This window comes from Protopterus annectens, chromosome 9.part0 (genome assembly GCF_019279795.1).
Source record: "Protopterus annectens isolate FY-2018-M chromosome 9.part0, PAN1.0, whole genome shotgun sequence".
In the NCBI taxonomy this organism is placed as follows: Eukaryota; Metazoa; Chordata; order Ceratodontiformes; family Protopteridae; genus Protopterus; species Protopterus annectens.
Genome location: NC_056743.1, coordinates 837,681,709 through 837,703,884, shown reverse-complemented (window position 1 = coordinate 837,703,884; position 22,176 = coordinate 837,681,709). Strand labels below are relative to the sequence as shown.

The following is a 22,176-nucleotide window of genomic DNA, read 5'->3' as shown; positions in this document are numbered from 1 at the left end:
AGTGATAAATGGATATGCAGAGTAGTAGAATGTAAGATGGGAGATGAGCAGTTCGGATTCAGATCAGGATGCAGCACAACTGACTCAATCTTTGCAGTGGGAAAGATACTTGAGGAGAAACTAGAGATGAGGAGAGTCCAACTGGGCATTCCTAGACTAAGAGAACGCATATGACAGGGTCCCAAGAAAGCTGATCTGGGCAGTACTGCTGTGGTTTCAAGTCCTATGTACAAGGACCCAATGACTCAAGTATGAACAGCGTTTGGCCTCACAGAAGGGTTCCCAGTGGGAGTGGGTATATACCAGTGTTCAGCTCTGAGCCCCCTGCTGTTCATACCGGTGATGGACTACTTTAGCAAACAGATCAGAGGTGACAGATCAACAAAGTTGTTGTATGCAGACAATGTGGCGTTACAGGCAGACTCTGAGCTAAAACTTAAGCAAAGGATAGGAGAATGGCATGCAAAACTGAAGGCACATGGGATGAAACTAAGCACAGATGAGATGGTGGTAATATCAGCAAATTGAGCGAAATCAGAAGAAGCTGAGGATATAGAAGGGAAGATAGTGGAACAGGTAAACAGCTTCAGGTGTCTGGGAGGGGTGGTTGAGGAGAAGGGAAGTCTGAATAAAGAGGTCAAAGCTAGAATCAGAGGGGCTGCAGCCAACTGGCATAGATTGTCAGGTGTAGTCTATGACAGAAGAATGCAAAAGAAGCCTGAAAAGTAAGGTGTACATGACAGTGGTGTGACCAGTACTACTGTATGGTACAGAAACCTGGGCAGTAAAGGCAGAACAGATGAAGAAGCTAGAGGTGATGGAAATGAAGTGCCTGAGAAGGGTGGTAGGACACACACTGTTGGACAGATGAAGAAATGAGGACATAAGAGCAGAAAACAAAGTATCTCCAATTGCAGAAAAGATCAAAGAGAACAGATCACAGTGGTTTGGACACATATACAGAAAAGCAGAAGACAATCTGGTGAAGAAGATTTAGGGCAGGCAGGAAGAAAGTAAGAGGAAGAGAGGACATCCAGGAAAAAGGTGGATGAATTGTGTGAAAGAAGATCTGTGACAGTCAGGTATGAGTGTTGCAGAAGGCAGGAATGTGGTACTGAATTGAGAGTTGGCAACAGTTAACATGATCCCCCAACCCCATGTAGAAAAAATGGGAAAAGGGGGGCTGATGATGATGATGATGATGTCTCTGTTGATATCTTTCATCACAAGAAGCCATTCATTTTATCCTCATAGCATCTCCAACTATGGCTTCATTGTGTGATTTCTTTTGCAGATGACTCAACAAGAGACTTTTTGGACTGTCTAGACATTTTTCTGAGTGGTTCAGCTTATCGATAAAATAGCCATGTTGGGTACATCTTTCACATGAGACAACCCTGACATTGTGGCATCTGTTTCAAAGAGAGCATACAAAGTCCTCCAGTCTCCTAAAAATTGGAACTGTTGGACAGAGATCCAGAGCCTAGTTGCCTATCCTCTGATCAAGGACAAGGGCTATGGAAATTTTGGGAAGTGGGTTTACACAGCTTTAGCCTCTTCTGTAAGGAACATAAATTACATGTCCCATATGATAAGGTTTCAGAGATAGAAGTCGGGTAAGATTCAGGAATCTGTAGACCAAATATGGAATGGACAGTTGAAATGGAAATTACCTCAGTTTGAGACTGGCTTATAACTCTGCTAAGGATTCAGTCAGAGCTTAAGGCAGTGGCAAACCCATACACCATCCTTACTGGTTCCATTGAACTGATTTCACTGAACATGTTACAGTGACCTTTTTAAACTTTTTCTTTACTGGATCTGCTATTATTGGACTAACTGTACATATTGACATGGAGAATACAGAGAAAGACAAAGAAACCTTAACTGCTGTCATTGTCACATTTTAGACCACACAACATCCCTCTTCAAAGATGCAAGTGAGCCATACCAGATTTGGTTCGGATTTGGCCAGCATTACCAAAATCAGAGATGTGGGAGGAACTGACAGAATGGTCACCCACCCTGAGGTAATGGTAATCATTATCAGCAGAGGAGTCACATTCCTCCTTCATAGTGAAGAACAGCAGTTTAACCCCTGAGGTCTTGCACATCGCTCCATATCTGGAGGCATTAAAGAACCTGTTTGCATCTCTTGCAACCTGCATAACCAACCATAATGTAAAACAAGTAGATACTGACAGTAATTTTCTGGAGATATACAAACCCATTCCACAGCCCTCCCAAACCCAGTCCCTATCCTTATCCAAAATTCCACCAAGTCAAAACTTTTTCAGTAAGAAGTGTTGAGCTTTCTAGAAAATAAAAGCTGTGCAGGATGTCCCACCAGACCAGGAAGAGTGAGTGTACTACCCTAGAGTTGTTTAGTTTCCTGGACAAAGATTATCCAATCAATTTTCAGCTTGACCTTCCTAAAACAGTTTTGTCCAGAATAAACCTTTCAGATGGCGTGATGCATTCCATCCTTCCATGTCTGTCAATTAGAGTTTGGATGTGCTGTTTGGTCCACCAAGACACCTACTTCCACATTGCTAAGGATTCTAAGAAGTCTCTTTGCTTCCAGGTAGGAGCCGGTCATTATCAGTCCAAGATACCTACATTTGGTCATACTTCAACCTTCTAGGTGTACCTCAAATGCATGTGTGAGGCTGACAAATTGTAAAGGTATTTCCAAACCTGTATGAATGGCTTCTTGCTATCTCCTCCTTAGACAGGCTCACATTAGCTTGGCAGTGATCACAGTATTCCTGTCCTTATAAATCATAGTGAGTACTGAAAAATCTAATCTGGAACCGTCTTAGCTGCCCATTTTCATAGGCTACAGTTTGGACACAGATCATTGCAAAGCCCATTTACCCATGGATGCAATCGTTCCTAATGTCCTTCTTTTCTTGTGTTGCAGTATTCATAATCTGAGGGATTCCCACCTAGGTGACCCAAATGTCCGGCCAGTATACAAAACACTTTTGCTACTGCGTGGTGCACTCAGTTTTGTGCATAGCAAGGCAGCCAATGTAAACCATAAAGGTGACATCAACATGTACCATTCCTCAGAGCTTCTCTGCTGCCAGTCCAAACGCCACCTTCTACCATTTGTCTGATCGCCGAGTGCTGTTTTCAGATAAGTGCCCCACTGGGGAAAATCTTTATTTTTTTTTTTTGCTGCTGCATGTTTGTTGAGGTTAATGCCATCAAGGAAAGGCAAGTGCCTTTGTGGACGTCTTCAGATTTCACACAAAGATAGCCATGATTAGTGTTTGCTTTGTCTAGGATCCGAGTATGATTACAAGTCTTGCGGGATTTGCCAAACATTCGTCCCCAAAACGCTTCATAGTCATTTGTTGGCTCTTAATATTTAGCTTGAGAATCAATGGTTTAAAAGTCTAGCTTTTGGTATGGACGGCACAGCAGGTCTATCTGGTAAGCCACTGAAGGAGAAGGCCAAGAAGATTACACCTGAATCTTCGACTGCACTTCTGGATCCAGATGTTTCTCTCAAGGCCAGTGTAGGCCCGCAGACCCATTTGATCTCTGGTTTCCAACTTGCAGCGGGTACCATTTCGGAAGCCGTTAAGGAGGGTGCCACTAATATGTCTGCAGAGGCATTACAAATGTCTGATCAGGGCAGTAAGGGGGAATCATGGCCCACTACTTTGGATGTCCCTTGTAGTGCTTCTCCAGCTCCTCTATAATTTATCCCAACACCCACCCAAGAACCTAGGCTTAGGTCAAACTTTTCCATACAACCTGGGTGGGGGTGGGGGGTTCTTTAATGGTAAGAAGAAATTTAAGCATAAACATGTTTCCTCTTCCCAGGATCCTTCCCCAGATTGGAAGGCCTTCTCACAGGGAATCTGTAATGCCTTCCTTGCTTTAAAGCCATCCACTGTTCAGCCTTCCATTTCTGTTTTTTCCACCACTCCTAGGAGATCTGTAGAGGAACAGGAGGCTCCTGAAGAATAAGAATCTTCTTCATCAGATGAATCATTAATTTATGCATCTCAGATAGTCACCTCTAGGCTTTGCTTCCCCTGAATTAGATTCTAACAGTGGGTATTCTCCAGAGAAAGATTTGTCTTTTGGAGAAACTATTTCTAGAATGAGAGATTTCTTCAAATGGGAAAGTAGTCAAGTATCAGAAGTCAAAAAGAGATAAGAGCTGCTGAAGATGAGCTCACCATCTCCCTTGGCCATCCCTCCTGTTCTCTCTGCTTTTCTGGATGCCTTTCTCTCTGTGTTAAAGAATCCAGATTCTCAACCTCCAGGCCCTAAAAGGCCTGACAGATTCTATAAAGCCCCTGAGGACAGCAAGTTTTTATTTAAATATCTTCCAGCAGATCCTGCAGTTATTTCCCTTTCTGCAGACAAAACTTCTAGACTTCTTCCCTCTTCTAATCTGCTCCCTTCTGACAAGGATAGCAAAATAATGGAGAGGCTAGGTATAAAAGTGTATACATCCTCTACTATGGCTTTCAGAGCCATCAACTACCAGAACCACATGTCAAAATATGTTTTAGTCTTGCTTACCCAAGCTTCTCAGCTGGTATCAGGCACTCCTGAGTCTCCATTCAGGGCTCAGCTTGCCTTTTTACTGTTTGCATCAGGCCTGGTCCCTAGACATTCAATTAAAAGCAGTTATGATGGAGCTGAGGTTTCTTCTAGATCAGCAGCTTCAGGGTCTGTCCTTAGGAGGTGCTCATGGTTAAGACTCCAACCTTTGCCTGATGATATCAAGGCTAAAATTATGGACACTTCTCTGGACAATGATGCCCTCTTTGGTGTTGATGCTGCAGCCCTTTTCAAGTCCGTACATGATAAAGGAAAAGAGCTTAAGGAACTGAAACACATCTTTGTGTCTCCAGTTCCTCAATGCCACAGAAATTATCCTTCCAAGACACAATTTCTCAGAAGGAAACAAAGCAAGTCCCCTCCTTCCCATAAGAAAGTGGCTCTTAGACATGGATCTTCTAGACATCAGCGAACCCCTGCTCAAAATACCACCTTTCCAGACAGGCCAGGTAGTCTGTAACCACCTGGCAAATCTCTCAAACACCCCCCTTTCCCAGTGCCTATCTTCTCTTCCCTGTTGGAAAAGTATCTCCACCCAAGTAGTTCCTTTCCGATATCCACAATGGCTACTGCATGGTATGGAAGTCTCTCCCTCCCTTCATGGGCAATCCACAACCACCATGAGATCAGGTTCATCTGTTGCCTCAAATCCTAGAGGACTTGCTAAAACAAGGAACCATTCCAGAAGTCCCACCTCTACAAAAAGGGTCTAAATCAGATTATCGACATTTGAAAATGTTGAAGCACCTTTATTCGACATGACAATGTTGAACGCTGAGTTTGTCGAATGGCCAAAACATAGATTTCTTTCCAAGGGAAAGAAAATGGTTGTCTGTTCTGTCACACTTGCCCTTTCCCCGACTGTAGTGCGGTCTCAGAGTTAGAATATTTAGTTGGGGGGGGGGGGCGCAGTTAGTTTTTATGTTGTGTTAGTTTTTATGTTGTGTTGTCTATTGGCCTTCTAATTTCTTTCCCTTGGAAAGAAATCTGTGTTTTGGCCATTCTACAAACTCAGCGTTCAACATTTTTGTGTAAAATAAAGGTGCTTCAACATTTTGAAATGTCGATATTCTGATATAGACCCTGCAAAAAGGAAGAGGGTTTTACTCAAGAATGTTCCTACTTCCCAGAAAAGATGGTCCATGGAGACCATTCTTAGATTTCTCACATCTCAGCCTTTTCCTGAAAGTGCTGACTTTCCATATGCTCTCTCTGCAAACTGTTTTCCCTCTTCTGGTCCCCAGGCCTTTCTAGTCACTCTGGACATCAAGGATGCATACCTGCATATCCCCATTCATCCTCAATACAGGAAGTTTTTGTGCTTTTCTGTTGCTTCCTAATATTTTCAATTCTGTGCTTTGCCCTTTGGACTCTGTATGGCACCAAGGGTATTCACAAAATGCTTCGCTCCTGTCATTGCCTTCTGCAGGCTCCAAGGAATACTGATCTATCCTTATCAGGATGACCTGCTAATTCAAGCAGTCCACCCAAACACCCTAAAGGAAAACCTAGTCTTCACTATCTGTCTTTTCCAAGGCCTGGGGTTCATCAGAAACTCCACAAAGTCTTCTCTCAATCCTTCCCAGGATCAGATTTTCCTAGCATGGAGACTAAGGACAGATCTAATGATGGCTTTCATCTCCCCTCAAAAAGTGCAATCTCTACTCAGATACTTCCTCCAACTACTCCCCTTAACCTCCATCTCTGCCAGAGAGTACTTGCGTATACTAGGGTTCATGACTCCCCAGGTTAATTTGCACCAGTACCATGTTCAAGGATTCTACTAAAGGTCCTCTAATTCCTTTCACTGTAAAGCTTAATAATCACTGGTTATTTCTGTAACAAAATATTGAGAGTACTCATAATTTAGAAAGAAAAAAAAAGAAAAACATTTTTCTTTTGTGTTTATATTTTATATTCTATATAAACCCTGCTACTAGAATTCTATATGCTGACTTTACTAAAGGAATTGTTAATCTATAAGTAACTTATGTTTCTATGGAACCTATATCTCTGTATGATATTCTTGTGTAATTTCTTTATGACATGCTATTGGAGCTTTTCTCCCCAGGCCTCTGCTGAAAATAGATGTGTGTCCAGTCAGACTTTCCCAGTTAACAAATGTAAAATAAAATAAATAAATAAATGACATCACTTATCACCATGCTACCCCTAGCCAGACTTCACATGCAGAAAATCCAGTGGTTTCTAAAAACACTTTGGAGCCAGAATGCCCATCCTCTGGAAGGATCCAACTTCACTCATTAGAGCCCTAATTAAAAACCTCAGACCAACCACCCTTTCAGCTGACCTCTTCTGATCTATCCTTATCAGGATGACCTGCTAATTCAAGCAGTCCACCCAACCACCATAAAGGAAAACCTAGTCCTTTCAGCTGACCTTCCGGAACTACCTGCAAAAAGCTGCTGATGTTATAGCATACCCTGTCTCTAGTTTGATAAACAAAACCTTAACTGAAGCCTCTATCCCCTCTATCTGGAAAATATCACACCATACCACTCTACAAAGGGGGCAGCTCCATTGAGCTATCAAACTGTAGACCAATAGCTATCCTTTCCCCTCTGGCTAAAATTATGGAAAAGTGAATCCATAAAAAACTCTTACACTACCTTATTCAACATAATCTTCTGGCCAACTCCCAGCATGGATTTAGACCACAGCACAGTACCACCTCAGCCCTCCTCTCCTTTTCTAATGTCATAAATTCCAACTGTAAAAACAACAAACTATCTTCTGCCCTGTTTCTCCATCTTTCCAAAGCCTTCAACATGGTTAACCACCAGCTACTCTTACTTACCCTAAATAAAATAAACTTAAACAACCATGCCATACAATGGTTTCAGTCTTATCTTAGTGGAAGACAGCAGGCTGTCCTTTGGCAGGACAAACTATCCACCCTTCTCCCCGTTACCCTTGGTGTCCCTCAAGGCTCCATATTAGGTCCCCTTCTTTTCTCCCTCTTTATCAGTGACCTCCACACTGTAATCACAGACGCAGCATGTATACCATATGCTGATGACTCCACCCTGATTTTCTCAGCCTCTACCCCTACAGATCTCCTTAGTTTAACCCAGAAAACCTTTAATACAGTGGAAAACTGGATCTCTAATCGACAGCTGATATTAAACCCTAATAAAACAAGGCTATTGCTCTTCTCCCCTACTCGCAAATCCTGTCAACCTTCGTTTACTATAACATCTACCAATGGGACCATAATCTCACCAGATATGTGTACCAAACTCCTGGGTGTTGTAATAGACAACAACCTCAAATATGGTATGCATGTAAACCAAACTATTAAAACCATTAATAAAAAACTTGGCTCCTTATACAAAAACAAACCTTTTCTCATCCCTCTAGATAGGAATGCCATTTCCCGCACCCATCTGCTTTCAACTCTACTCTATGCCTCACCAATACTCACTAACTTGAACAAAACTGATCTCAGCACACTCTCTATCTGCCACAGTCAAATTGCCAGGTTTGCCACAGGAACTCCCTACAGGACACACCATTGTCAAAACCTAAACCTCTTAGGATGGCTAGAACTCCCCTGGCTAATACAATATAATCAACTTACTGTAGCATTCAAGGTTATTAACTATCCAGAAAAAACACCCTCCCTTAAAAACATTATCCATCCCTTCAAAAACACTAGGCCACTTCGTTCCATTACAAAACTTTTGGTTCAGTCTGTTAAAGCTAACAACCTATCTGGAGAATCTTTGTTTGCAAATTCAGTAGGGAAGACCTGGAGTTCACTCCCATTTGACCTTACTCTGAACCCCTCCCCTAATCAATTAAAAAAAAAATCTAACCCAGTATTTTAAAACTCAGTGGTTATGTCCTTGCTCTAACCCTGACTAACCTCATCTACTTCCATATCCCTGCAATTTTTTATTTACAGCGACTTACCTCTTAAACTAAAAGGTTTGAAAAGAGAATCTGTAACATCTTTGCAGATACTCTGTATAGCCACACCTATAGGTTTGATAAGAGAAACTGTAACATATTTGTATATATTTCTGAATATGAACTGTATTCTTCATAGGCTTGAAATGTGAGACTGTAACTTGTATGTTAATATAATATGTTTGTGCATATACTGTAACTTGCTTGTCTTTATCTGTTTGCAAGTTTGGAGCTTTTCTCCCTGGGCCTCTGCTGAAAATGGACATGTATACAGTTGGACTATCCCGGTCAACAAATGTAAAACTAATAAATAAATAACTAAATTTGTGCTCCCTCTTCTCCCATGCATGAAGAGAGAAATACAATGATGGGTTCAATAGATTCAAGTGAACCCAGTCCTTCCCTTGACACAGCCAACTCCAGTTCAGGAACTGTACACAGATGCCTCAGACTTGGAGTGGGGTCATGTAAAAGTCCAGGGCCTTTAGTCTCCCTCAATCAAGAAACAACATATCAATGTAAAGGAAGTGAGGGCTTTGATCCTGGCACTCCCAACACTTTCATTCATCGCTACTCCCATGGCCCCCAAAGTTATTCACAGACAACACAACAGCTCTGTGGTATGTGAACAAATGGGGGGCACCAAGTCATACCTGCTTTGCAGGTTGGCCCTTCAAGCCTGGGAAATTGCTTCTCAAGTGAAGGCTTCTTTGCAAGCAGTTTATATCCCTTCAGCTCAAAATGTGCTGATAGACACTCTCAACAGGTCCATGACACAAGGCCATGAATGGATGCTTCACAAGGATGTGTTTCTGGACATTCTCCACCAGTGGGTTACTTCTCAAATAGACCTATTTGCCTCCCCCATGAAAAGACAACTTCCAAAGTTTTGTGCCAGAGTCCCAGACTGTCTGGTATGGAAGGTGGATGACGTATCCTTATCATGGAAGGGGATGTTTCTTTATGCATTCCCCCCTTCCCACTCATTCAGAAGGTCCTACTGAAAATACAGCAGGACAAACCAAAAATCTTGCTGGTGACTTCCTTTTGGCCAAGACAGCACTGGTTCCCTCTTTTGCATTTAGCCAAGGGCAATCATCACAAGTTACCTCACATGGGGGATCTTCTCACACAAGACAAGGGATCACTTATCCAGCCACATCTCATCTCCCTGAATCTAACTCTGGGTGATAGGCTTTTGATCCCTTTCTGACACCCTTTTTTCTGAGGAAGTGCATCTAGTCCCGCAGGAGGCCAGGAAACCCAATACTAGGGGATCCTATTTATCCAAATGGAAGAAGTTCTACATCTGATGTCTAAAGAAAGGCCTAGACCCATTTTCAGTGGACATTCCATTGGTTCTTTCCTATTTGTGTGAGCTACTTAAGGCTGGGTTGGCCTCCCCTTCTGTTAAAGTCCATCTATTAGCCATTTCAGCATGTCTGCCTTTATCTCCTTTTCTAGCTTCTAGGTTCGAAGTTAATCTCTTTCTAAAAGGCGTTCTTCACATTAGACCTCCCAAGAAACCTGTCCCTCCTCTCTGGGATCTAAATTTTGTCTTGGAAAAGCTCACTCAGACTCCCTTTGAGCCTACAGTGTTAGCCTGTTTAAAATTTTGCACATGAAAAGCAATCCTGTTAATAGCCATCACTTCTGCTGGAAGAGTTTCAGAACTCCAACCCCTTATGGCTTGCCACCCTTTCCTAATTTTCCACAAGGACAGGGTATCTCTTTGTACTAACCCTTCCTTTATGCCAAAGGTGGTTAATGACTTGTCCCTAAACCAATCCATTCATCTGCCCACCTTTTTTCCTAATCTTCTTTGGATGTGCACAGACAACTCAGATTTTATCTGGGCAAAACCAAACCTATTAAGAAATCAGAGCAGTTGTTTGTTTCTTCCCATCCCAGGGTACTGGGAAGACCTGTCTCAACTATATCCACTTGGATTTCTAAAGTAATCTCATTCATTCATTTTTATCTCCCATGGGAAGACACTCCCTACCTCTGTAAAGGCTTACTCCACTAGAGCAGTAGCCTGTTAGGGGTTTTCTTCAAAGGTCTGGACACTACATCTATTCTGGAAGTGGCTACATGGTCCTCTGTCCATACCTTCAAACATTACAAACTGGACACTATTTCCAGATTCAGACCAGGATTTGTTAGGGCAATCCTGCATGGATTATTGGCAGACTCCTGTGCTCCATCCTGCCTTTCCCTTCCATGAGCTTTGGTACTCTCCCTCAGGTTGTGAATACTGCAACATAGGAATAGAAGGACATAGAATAGTTGTGTAAAATCTTACCATAACCATAGATGACCTTCTCTTCCATGTTGTAGTATTGTGTCCCACCCTCCTACTCCCTTGATACTTGCTGTTACTTGGATTATGTTGTAGACCTCATATCCTTAGACTGGTGTTCTGATTAGGGCATTCAGTTTTGAGAAATGGTACCTGCTGACATCATCTTTATGGCCTATGTTGGCTGCCTTGCTATGTGCAATGTCACATGTAGCAAGAAGTAGCAAAATTCTTTTGTATAATGGCCAGATGTCTGGGTCACCTAGGTGCAAAATCCCTCGTTATGAATACTGCAACATGGAATTATGGTTATGGTAAGATTTTACACAACTATTCTTTCAAGCACCTTCTCATCAGTTTGTTCATTACTAAAATGTCACAACCTTTTTTGCTTCAGGGCTTTGGAGCTGATGGCAACATCCATTCCAGTGGTGCCCTTTCCATGGGTTTATGTAAGAGTTATTCAGAGGGTTCTAAGAGTTCAGTGGTCTTATACGGTAGATCCCGTGACTCTTAACATCAGAAATACCAAACCTTGCAAACCAGTAGGGCATGTGGGTTCCATGATCAGGTGGAGCTTGGAGGCGAAATACTGATACAGAAAAAAAAAAAAATCATAGTCTTATGAATGTTTGGTGGACCAAAGAAATGAAGTACTGGGACATTTTTTTTTTTTTGTTACAGCCATAAGTATAGCTCATTTTACATTTGAAGTATCAGCTTTCACAACATCACAAGCTTTATCTTCACTGATTGAACATGATGGGCTCTGCAGCTGGCATTTCAATATAGAGCAGAACAAAACTAGCATTCCCCAGTTTATTAATAAGGTGAGGAAAATGAAAGCTGGATCACTCAGTCCTCTAGGTGATTTGCTTTGCCATACAAAAAATTGACAAGAAATGTGTGGTACTCGCATTAATTTGAACACTGTGCAGCAAGGTCTTCCAGTTAAGTATCAGAAATGTGTAGCACATCAGCTTCTATCTCCTCAATGCACATCATCAGTGCAGTGGAGGCTTTTTGCCTGGAAGATTATTTAAATTCAGAATGCAACCCCAAAAGTCCTTCTTCATAGAAACCAAATGCTCCTTCTTTAACACAGGACATATCACCTAACCTGTCTCCTTTCCAAGTCTGTTCTCCTCTCTCAAGATTCACTGAAGACTGACCCACAGTAGAATCTAATATATACACACACACACACATACATATATATATATATATATATATATATATATATATATATATATATATATATATATATATATATATATATATATATATATATATATATAGTACATTACATTCTGCTTGATTGTACATTGTACTGTACTTGTTCATTGGAATGTATATGCACAGTTTTTCTATGCAATTCATCTGAACAATTTTTATCTATTATTTTATTTATTTTATTTTACATTTATTGACCGGGAGTGTCCAACTGAGCTCAAGCCCTTTTTCAGCGGAGGCCCGGGGAGGAAAGCTCCAAAATATACAAACATTAACATAACAAAAGAGACATATCAAGAAGTTGCAGATTGTATACAGTAGTTGCAAAACTATACATTATGATAAACAAAGATGAGAACAATTAAAGTATAGTAAATAAAATGTTGTAGTTTAAAAAGTTTGCTAATCTATGGTTCAGTAAGCAGAGTATAGCAAAAGCTTAGGAAGTTGCATAAAAAGCATAGGATGTAAGTTGTTCATGCTAAGTATTATGAATTAGTTAAACGGTACTATGTAGGTAGGTAGTGTCAGGGAGGGGTGCGTACAATGACAGGTCCAGTGTTTTTTAAAGTAGTCTTTGGAAGCTAATTTAAATTGTTTGGGGTGAGTTAGGTTCCTTATTTATAGTGGGAGTTTGTTCCGTGCAATAAAGGGGTGGTAGCTGTATAAGTTGCATCCCATCTTGGATTTAGGTTTGTAAACATTTAATAGGTCTTGTGTTGCACTTCAGAATGTCTGGTAGGAGAATAGTGGGAGATGAGGGGCATTAGAGCTGGGCAGAAATCTGTCTGATACAGAATGGAGTATATGATTTGGAGCTGAGATTGTAGAAACAGGTGAGGTAGTTTGAGCCAGTTCAGGTATTTTTGGGAGAGACAGTGGTGAGATTTATATGTATGTTGAGTTGCAAATCTGGCTGTCTTGTGATAGGTTGATTCTAATTTGGTAAGTAGGGAGGAGTTCAGATTTATGAGTATTTGGGAACAATAAGTTAAGCAAGGTAGAAGGTAGGCATGAGTAAGAGAAATCCTAGCTTCAGTGGTGAGGAATGAATGTGTTATTCCTATACAGGAGTCCTAGCTTCTGGTGGTTTTATTTTTGATACAATTGTTAATGTGTAGATCAAATTTTAGTTGATTGTCAGTGGTAATGCCAAGCAGTTTTGTGCTAGTTTCAACTTCTATAGTAGCATTGTTTAGGGATGTTATAGAGAATGTAGTTTTGATGTGTTTTAACAGATTTAGGAAGAAAGAGTAGCAATTTTGTTTTTTTTTTTAGGGTGGAGGATGAGCTAGTTATTTGTGAGATGTCTCTACTGAGTTAAAGGAAGTCTGGGTAGTTAATAGGAGTTCTGATGGTGAGTTAGCAGCAGTGATGACTGTAGAGTCATCTGCATATTGGACAATGATAGACTGAGGACAAGAGGAGGGAGTGAAGTGAGTTGGTGAAGATATTAAAAAGTAGAGGTCCAAGAATGGATCTTTGGGGGACACCCATTCTTACTGGAAGGGGGGTAGATAGTGCAGAGTCCCATCTCCCTGACTGCTACCTATCAGTGAGATAGCTAGAGATATCTAGAGAACCATGCAGCTGTATAACTCTTCTGTTATTGCTTACGTTTCTATATGTTTTTGTTTGTGAAATGTTTTGTATTTCACCAGGAGCCTAAAATTGGTCAATATTGATCAGTACACTACCTTGGTAAACAAATATAAATAAATAAAGATGTTGCATGATACTTTCTTGACACCAGATAGCTCCCCAAGATACATGTTGGGACATCAGCTCAATGCTTGAGTTGTGAGCCATGGCCTCAAGCTCAATGCCAAAAAGTGCAGTGTAATCCCCTTTGGTAAAAACTCTGTACTCATGAACTACCACATAGGCAGCAATCTACTTAACACCGAATGCGTGATAAGAGACCTTGGGACCCAGGTGGACAGTAGTCTCTCTTTTGATAGTCACATCGCCACAGTAGTCAGGAAGTCCTTCTACGTGGCACACCTCATCATAAAAGGGTTCTCATCCAGGAAAAAAGAGGTCATTGTTCCCCTCTACTCGACACTCATTAGACCCATTATAGAGTACAACACCCCTTTTGGAATGTACCTCACAAGACATCTGCAGCAGCTGGAAAGGCCATAGAAGTACCTCACAAAGAGGATTACTGGCCTCAAACAAATTCCCTACACTGATTGCCTCAAAAAACTGCAGCTTTACTCTGTAGCATATCGCCTACTCCGAGGTGCTCTGCCTAACATATAAAGCTATGTCAAACCCAGAGCTGTTGGACATGCTACAACTAAAGAAATCCCAATCCCTCCGTGCTACACACTGTAGGGACCTAAACCTTGTCACCACAATAAACAGGACATGCTGGAGGGATAGATTCCTGTCCCAGAGACTTCCTATACTCTGGAACAAGCTACCCATCTATGTCAAGCAAAGTTCTTCATTAGCACTCTTCAAGAAAAATCTTGATGAGTGGATGGGAAATAGGAAATACACCCCGGGGATCACTTCTGTGTCTCTGCTCGACAGTGGCACAGGAAAATAACTTTCTTGGGTGGCATAAGCCATGGAACCTTGTTGGCTAGGCTTACGTAGGCCTTGGGCCGATAGCCTAGTACCTACCTATGAACCTATGAACCTATAAAGAACATAAAAACATGTACTGTATGACTACCCATAAGGTACAGAATGTTGGGTAAGGTGCAGAGTTTGTTGGGAACTATTTGAATAGCCAACAATAAGGAGATATTTTGTAGTATTTAACTCACCATGTCTGTAAGTTATTCTTCAGTCCTTGTATAAACTGCTGTGGATAACCATGCATTTTAAAGTCTCTTCAACTTCACAGGTTGGCAAGCTTACATCTTGTTGCACACTGTTTATCACAAAGAAATTTCTGCAGGACAGCAGCTAAGGGACAAAAAAAATAACTTATGCTTGTGGGTTGTTGGACTAAACTGTGCATTTATTTAGAAGAACAAGATAATGGCTGCTTTGGCACCTTGCACTAATCTAGTTAGATGACTTTATGTTAAATATATTCAGTTTAACTTACTTCAGTATTGCCTCCTAATGATGATATGTTAAAACACAATGCATTTTGGAAGTTTCTGTTTAATTTCTTTAAATGGCATTCCAGATTCCTGCATTTCCTTTTCCCTAGTTGCGATTTGGTTTGATTTTTATGATGTATAAAGATTTATTGAAAATTTAATTAAAAATCTAGATGGGCATCCACTTTATGTAAATATTTCTTTGGCTTCTCACATTTAGAGCTGGTAATGTATACAGATAAAATTTTACATAAAATTAAACATGAAAGAAGATGTGTCACCAAGCGTGGAGTTCATCACATTCTGATGAAGTCCACAATACTGATGAAGTCACAAGCAATAAATAGGTATGAAAAGGGTTTTCATCTTGATCACAACTTAACTACTTTTATGTTTTGGTGTTTGAGAACAGCTAAAGGAAAGAGATTCATACAACATGATAGGAACAACTTATTATCTTCAAGTGATGTATCCAGGCAGCTCTCTAAATGTTTCTTTTCCTGGTTCTAGAATGGCATAAACACAGGCAAGACACACACACACACACACACACACAGGCACACACACACACACACACACACACACACACACACACACACACACACACACACACACACACACACACACACACACACACCACCCAAGAATACACATTCCCACTACATAGCTTAGTTGAGCAACAATTTATGCCCAAACATCGTCTGACTTTTTTACAGTATTTTAGCCATGAAAGAAGAACACATAATCAGAATGTATTTTTTTCTTCTTTTATTCCAGAACCCGTCTCATGCAGAGTTTTAAGGAGTCTCACTCCCATGAGTCTTTGCTCAGTCCCAGTAGTGCAGCGGAAGCCCTAGATCTGAACCTGGATGAAGATTCTGTCATAAAACCGGTACATAGCAGTATTTTGGGTCAGGAGTTCTGCTTTGAGGTATGTCTAAATAAGTAATACACAGAGTGGTGCTCTTGCAATGGGTACTGCTGTTTGGTTGATGAAATTGCACATGTTCTAGATTTCTAAGTACAGCAGCATCTTTACAAGGAATTTCTTCTACAGAAAAGGTCGGCTCTAAATAATACTTCTTCTGTATGCACCATGTCCAGATTGTCCAGATCAACATTCTTATGAAGCAACTTTGCTTCAAAGTAGGTCTGTGCAAGAAAAATAGTTTTATTGAGTGTTCTGTGTCTTGTTACCATATCATTTATTACCAATTTTCTTGCACTGTTGTACTAACAGATTAAGGCTTTCTGTTTCCTGTTGTTCTTGGTGCTGATTTATACAACTTTATGATGCTTGTACAGATGTAACTTACATGAAGTGTTTTACCTAGATTACTTGCTAATATTAAATACATTTAGACTGTCATTATACACAGTATCCTGGAATAAGAGCAAGTGAACAAACAGCAGTAGCACGGACTTTATAAAACACAGTAAATTATTTAAGCTTGAAGATGTTGAAAAGCAAACTACTGTGCAGCGTTTATCAAATAATTTCAAGGATTACTAAAGGTCTCACACTTTTGGCATCTTCAAACACAGTGAGGGTTCATCACCTCACACCAGTGAAGCTTTCCATTTTCGCTGTAATTTCTTGATTATGCCACTCTGATTTTATTCACTTTTTTTTGTTTAGCTGTAAATCTTAAGTTTAGTGTTTTTCATTTGTGTTCCCTTGTGCAATAATTGATCTGATGTTGTAAATCTTCATTCATTTCTTACTGTTAGGACTTCGGTTACGTCCTCAGAACTGACACAGCCGGTACCAGGCTCACACCAGCCAAAAACTCTCAGCTAAGACCTACCCACAGTGGCTCTCTCATAGTCTCTTCAGATCTCATTTGCCGCATTCCTTGTCAGATGTGCCAAGCCTTCTCTCAAGCTAAGTGTAGCTTTTTTGTAGTTATTTCTAGTTTTTGGTGTTTATTAGCCAGTTTTTCTCATCTAAAGTTATTTCTCGTCTCTACTTTCTTCATTTCCTGACTGAACCCTACCCACTAGAAATGTTTGCCTCTTTGGCGGGGGTACTGCCTGAGGAGGTGCGTGATACTGTTGCCTGTCAGCTAGCTACCCTGGAATCCATCTCGAACTCCTCGATGCACTTGATCTCTCACACTACGGAGGGGGCAGCTTGAGCAGCCACATCGGGCATAGTCATGAGATGGCATGCTTGGATGCTTTTGTGTGACTTCGCGGACCCTTTTAAGTCTTCCTTTGTCAACTCGCCTGTTGACGAATCTTCCCTTTTTGGTCCCAAAGTAAGAGATACGCTGTCACGTAGTGAGAAGGACGAAAAGACCTCCTCTGCTGTGGGCATACATTTTTCCACCCCACAAAGATCCTACTCCAGGAATCAGAGGGGAGGGAAATTGTGGTTCAAGAAGTCCCAAGGATCTTTTCATGACACTGGTAATGAGCAATCCCCCCGGGGCAGAGGGGCCAACTTATCTGGAAGATGCCCCTTTTGGGGCAGAGGGGGTCTGCGCAACCAGGGTGCTAGGGATTCCTTCTCTGGCCAACCCTTCCAGTGCTCCTGAACAGTGGCCAGATTGCTTTCCTATGGAAGTATTCGGGGGTCAATTTTCTCTACACTTACAGGCCTGGCAACTCATAACAATGGATGTGTGGGTGCAGAGAATAATATCCAGAAGCTATCGTATCCCATTCGACCTTACTCCCCGATCCTTAAAACAAATCCCCGATGTTCCACCCGGTCAGAGGGAGGTTGCAGCCTTCGAAATCAAAAAGCTGCTAAGAAAAAGAGTCATCCATCCAGTCCCACCAGAACAAAGAGGATCTGGGTTTTACTTGAGGTTCTTTTTAGTGCCAAAAAAGACAGGGGACTGGAGACCAATCCTGGATCTCAGCTTACTAAACAAATTCATCCAACCTCAAAAATTCCAGATGGTCATGGTACAGTCCATTCTCCCCTTTCTGGGGAAGGAAAACTGGATGTGCTCTATAGATTTCCAGGACACGTATTACCACATAAAGATGGACAAATGCTCCTGGAGATTTCTCTGCTTCCGGCTGGGAGCCAGTCCCTATCAGTTCAGGGTACTGCCCTTTGGTCTCTCGACAGCCCCCAGAGTGTTCACCAAATGTATGGTGGTCGTAACAGCTCATCTCTGACTACAAGGATTCCAGGTGTTTCCATATCTAGACGATTGGCTCCTTACTGCCACGACCAGGAATCTTCTCATTCTCAGTCTGTCTTACACTCAAGGCCTTGCTCTTCACCTAGGTATCATGATCAACATGGACAAATCACACATGTCTCCAACAAGATCACTGGAATTCATTGGAGCGATCTTCGATACAACATCCTGTCAAGCTTCCCTTCCTCCTCACAAGCTTTCAAAAATAAGAAACCAGATTCAAGTCCTCCTTCCACAGACATTTGTACCAGCATGCCTTGTACTATAACTATTGGGCTCTATGGCAGCAACCATTACCTTAGTACCACTGGCGAGGTTGCACATCAGACTATTACAGTGGCTCCTTTCATCACAGTGGTCAATCTTAACCCACCCATTCGACCACATGCTACGCCTTACAAACCATTGCAAGAAAGAAATGCTATGGTGGATGAAGCCAGAAACAAATCTTTGGTGTCGACTGTTCTGTCTTCCCCAGCCCAGGGCCACAGTGACCACGGATGCTTCCCTGTTAGCGTGGGGGTGGCATTTCCAGGGAAAGACGGTTCAAGGCACCTGATCCCCTGTGGAGGCCAATTTGCATATAAATGTCCTGGAATTGTTGGCAGTTCTCTTCGCATTGCAAGCATTCCACATGTCCCTTCCTTCCAGGACCATTACAATTCAATTGAACAACATGTCAGTTGTCTGGTACATCAACAAACAAGGCAGAACCAGGTCTTACCCCCTGTGTCAGGAAGCCATGAGAATTTGGCATTGGGTGATGGCTTCCAAAACCTTTCTCATAACAACGCACATTCCCAGGAGTTTCAGTCTTATTGCAGTCAATCTGAGCAGGAACATTTTGATACCGCACGAGTGGTCTCTCAATCCGATAATAGCAGCACAAATCTTTTGCCGCTGGGGCAGGCCTTTGCTTCACCCCTAAACAACAAATGCAGAAGCTACTTTGCCTTGAGCCCCCCCTCAGGGGGAGTCACCGAGGGATGCTCTGACGCATGATTGGCCCCAGGGTCTACTGTACACCTTTCCCACGTTTCCCCTCATTCCAAAATTTCTACAGAAAGCTCAAAGGTTGAGAAGCAATGTGATCCTCATTGCCCCTTATTGGACCCGTCAAGTCTGGTTCCCATTCCTATGACCTCACCTGATTCATAGCCCGTGGATCCTGGATCAATCCCAAGGACTGCTGTCTCATCCTCAGGGATTCACCCCAATCTCCACAGTCTCAATCTCACAGCTTGGTTTCTCCACTTCCGATGATTGCCAGGCTATCTGATATTTCATCCCCTGTTTGCGAGATCCTTCTGGCTTCGTACAAACCTTCTATCAGAAAAATTTATTACAGTAAGTGGAATAGGTTCTTTAGATGGGCCAAAGAACATAACATAGACCCCTTTTCCATGCCTATTCAGAAGATCCTTCAGTACCTCACTACCCTGTTGCATGCAGGAGCTTCAGCATCGACAATTGCAGTGCATTTAGCAGCTATTGCAAACTTTCAGAATGGAATTGACAGTTCATCTGTTATGTCACACTAACTGTGCAAAACCTTCATGAAAGGAATATTACATATTAAACCTCCTGTCAAGCCTCCTATAGAGCCATGGGACTTGACTTTGGTACTTCAGTCATTAACAAGTCCTCCCTTCGAGCCTTCTAATTCCTGTGATATCAATGTTTTTCTCGTGGAAAACTCTACTTTTAGTAGCCCTTAGCTCAGCGAGAAGAGTATCTGAGTTTCAGGCCTTGAGTGTCAAGAGACCTTACTTGATTTTTCATTGGGAAATAGTTTCTCTACGTACTGACCTCTCCTTTTTGCCCAAGGTCATTTCTGTTTTTTCCATTAACCAAGTTATTGACCTACCAGTTTTCTTTTCCCACCATTCAAATAGAGGGGAATACTTCTGCATACCCTCAATGTTCATAGGCAACTTCGTTTCTACTTGGACAGAATTAAATCTTTCACAAAAATGGATCAATTGTATGTGGGCTTTGCAGAACCCAGAATGGGTAAGCCTGTTTCCAAAATGACCTCATCTCCTTGGCTCAGAAACGCCATTACTTTCATCTAACATCAAAATAAAGTGTCCTTGCCTTCCAAAATAAAGGCTCACTCTACTAGATCGATAGCTACCTCAGTGGCCTTTCATTCCAGAGCCTCTATGGATGATATCTGCACAGCAGCCACTTAGGCAAGACCTCATACCTTTATCACTCATTACGATTTGGATTTGGCCTCCAGGGGCCGAGCATCTTTTGATTCTATGGTGCTCAGGAATTTCCTTCCTTAGGGCCACCCAGGACTTAAGTAGCTGGGGACTCGGTCCTAACAGTAAGGAATTAATGAAGATTTACATCATCAGATAAAGAAGTTATGTCTTACCATAACATTCCATCTGTGTTGTAGATCTTCATTCATTGAATACTTCCCGCCCTCCTTCCCCCTGCCTGGTGGACTTTAGGATCTCCTTATCAGTTAAGGTATCTGCTCAGACAGAGCCTCTTACTATCACTATTATTATTTCTATACTATAAGGGTGGGTAAACTCAATCTGAAGAGACTATGAGAGGAGCATTGTGGGTAGGTCTTAGCTGAGAGTTTTTGGCTGGAGTGAGCTTGGTACCGGACGTGTCGGTTCCAAGGACGGAACTGAAGTCCTAACAGTAATGAATGAATGAAGATCTACAACACAGATGGGACATTATTGTAAGACATAACTTCTTTTTTCTTAGGAAAAGCACATGTTGTGCATGCTTTCACAGATTCCACATTGTCACAGCATTGTTTTGGAACAGGATTGTTTGTTAATGTAGTTTTGTACATACACAGTGGAGCAGATTTCTAGGACAAAGTATAATACCAAAATAATTTTAAATTACTTTTCAGCAGTGTTCACTCCCTGCTGTCTGTTCTTGTAAAGTGGCCTGCTTAGTTATAAGTGTGGCTTGCATGAGCTTAGTGCAAAGGATGTGTATTGTCGTAATGTTTCATTATGGAACTGCATGTTTTGAAGGTGTGTGTTGCATGTCTGATGAAAAAGTAATGATCTAATGGGTCTGCATTGGATCTACGTGCACACATACTCACACCCACAATAGCTCTGCTCTGACATATATCTAGGGTACATGCTTCAGGTCATATACCTTATGCAAAATTGTTTCCAGAATAAGAGTCAGCACTGACGCAAGGATATACAAAGATATGTATGAAACTTTTTTTACCTATTAAATCTAGGTATGTTCCAACTCTGCCCCAGGTACAGTTAAACCTCACTGTCACACCACCTGCTGTAGCAGTGAATTCTAGGGGAACCACAACCTTCTTTGTGAAATATTTCATAGTATCATTTTTAATGCATCCATAATTGTCTCCCATGCCTTTTCCTTCCCTCACTCAGTCTTCCCACCCTTCTGTCCATCTCAGTTTCATGTTCTTATTCCCCCTTTCACATTCTTGGCCCTGCTGTGGAAAAGGAGTCTGCAGTGTGATGGATGTTTGTTACATGCTGTACATAAACTGTTCTACAATACTGCTTTTTGTTCCATTTGATTTCTACCATCAAGCCTCCTTCTGTTAGACATAAGCCAGTGTATCGCCCCATGCTGGTTATCCTGAGCATGCAGAAAAGATAAGTCCAGAGAGGCAAGCATATAAGTAGCCATGGAGGTGGTTTTACCCTCACTGGCATCCCAGCAATGAGGGCATTTTTGTTATGCTGCTAAGCCTTCTTGTGGAATGAGAATTACAACTCACATCATCACAGGGGCCATTACACCTTCCCCATGTCAAGTGCATAGTTCCCCACACCTGCAATGAAGGTTACAATATTTGTAGCTTTGTAAGCCAAATACACATTGCATATTTACTCTGTGTCATGCCTTCCCTCTT

General features: G+C 41.7%; 1 protein-coding gene across 2 annotated transcripts in view; it reads left to right on the top strand.

The window, feature by feature from the left end:
* SYNGAP1 (synaptic Ras GTPase activating protein 1) overlaps positions 1-22,176 on the top strand; it is a 2,730,366-nt gene that overhangs the window by 1,327,473 nt on the left and 1,380,717 nt on the right. For both annotated transcript variants that reach the window (XM_044083521.1, XM_044083520.1), the window contains one exon: positions 15,901-16,054. In XM_044083521.1, the coding sequence (XP_043939456.1) occupies positions 15,901-16,054 (154 nt within the window). The remainder of the gene's footprint in view (positions 1-15,900; positions 16,055-22,176) is intronic.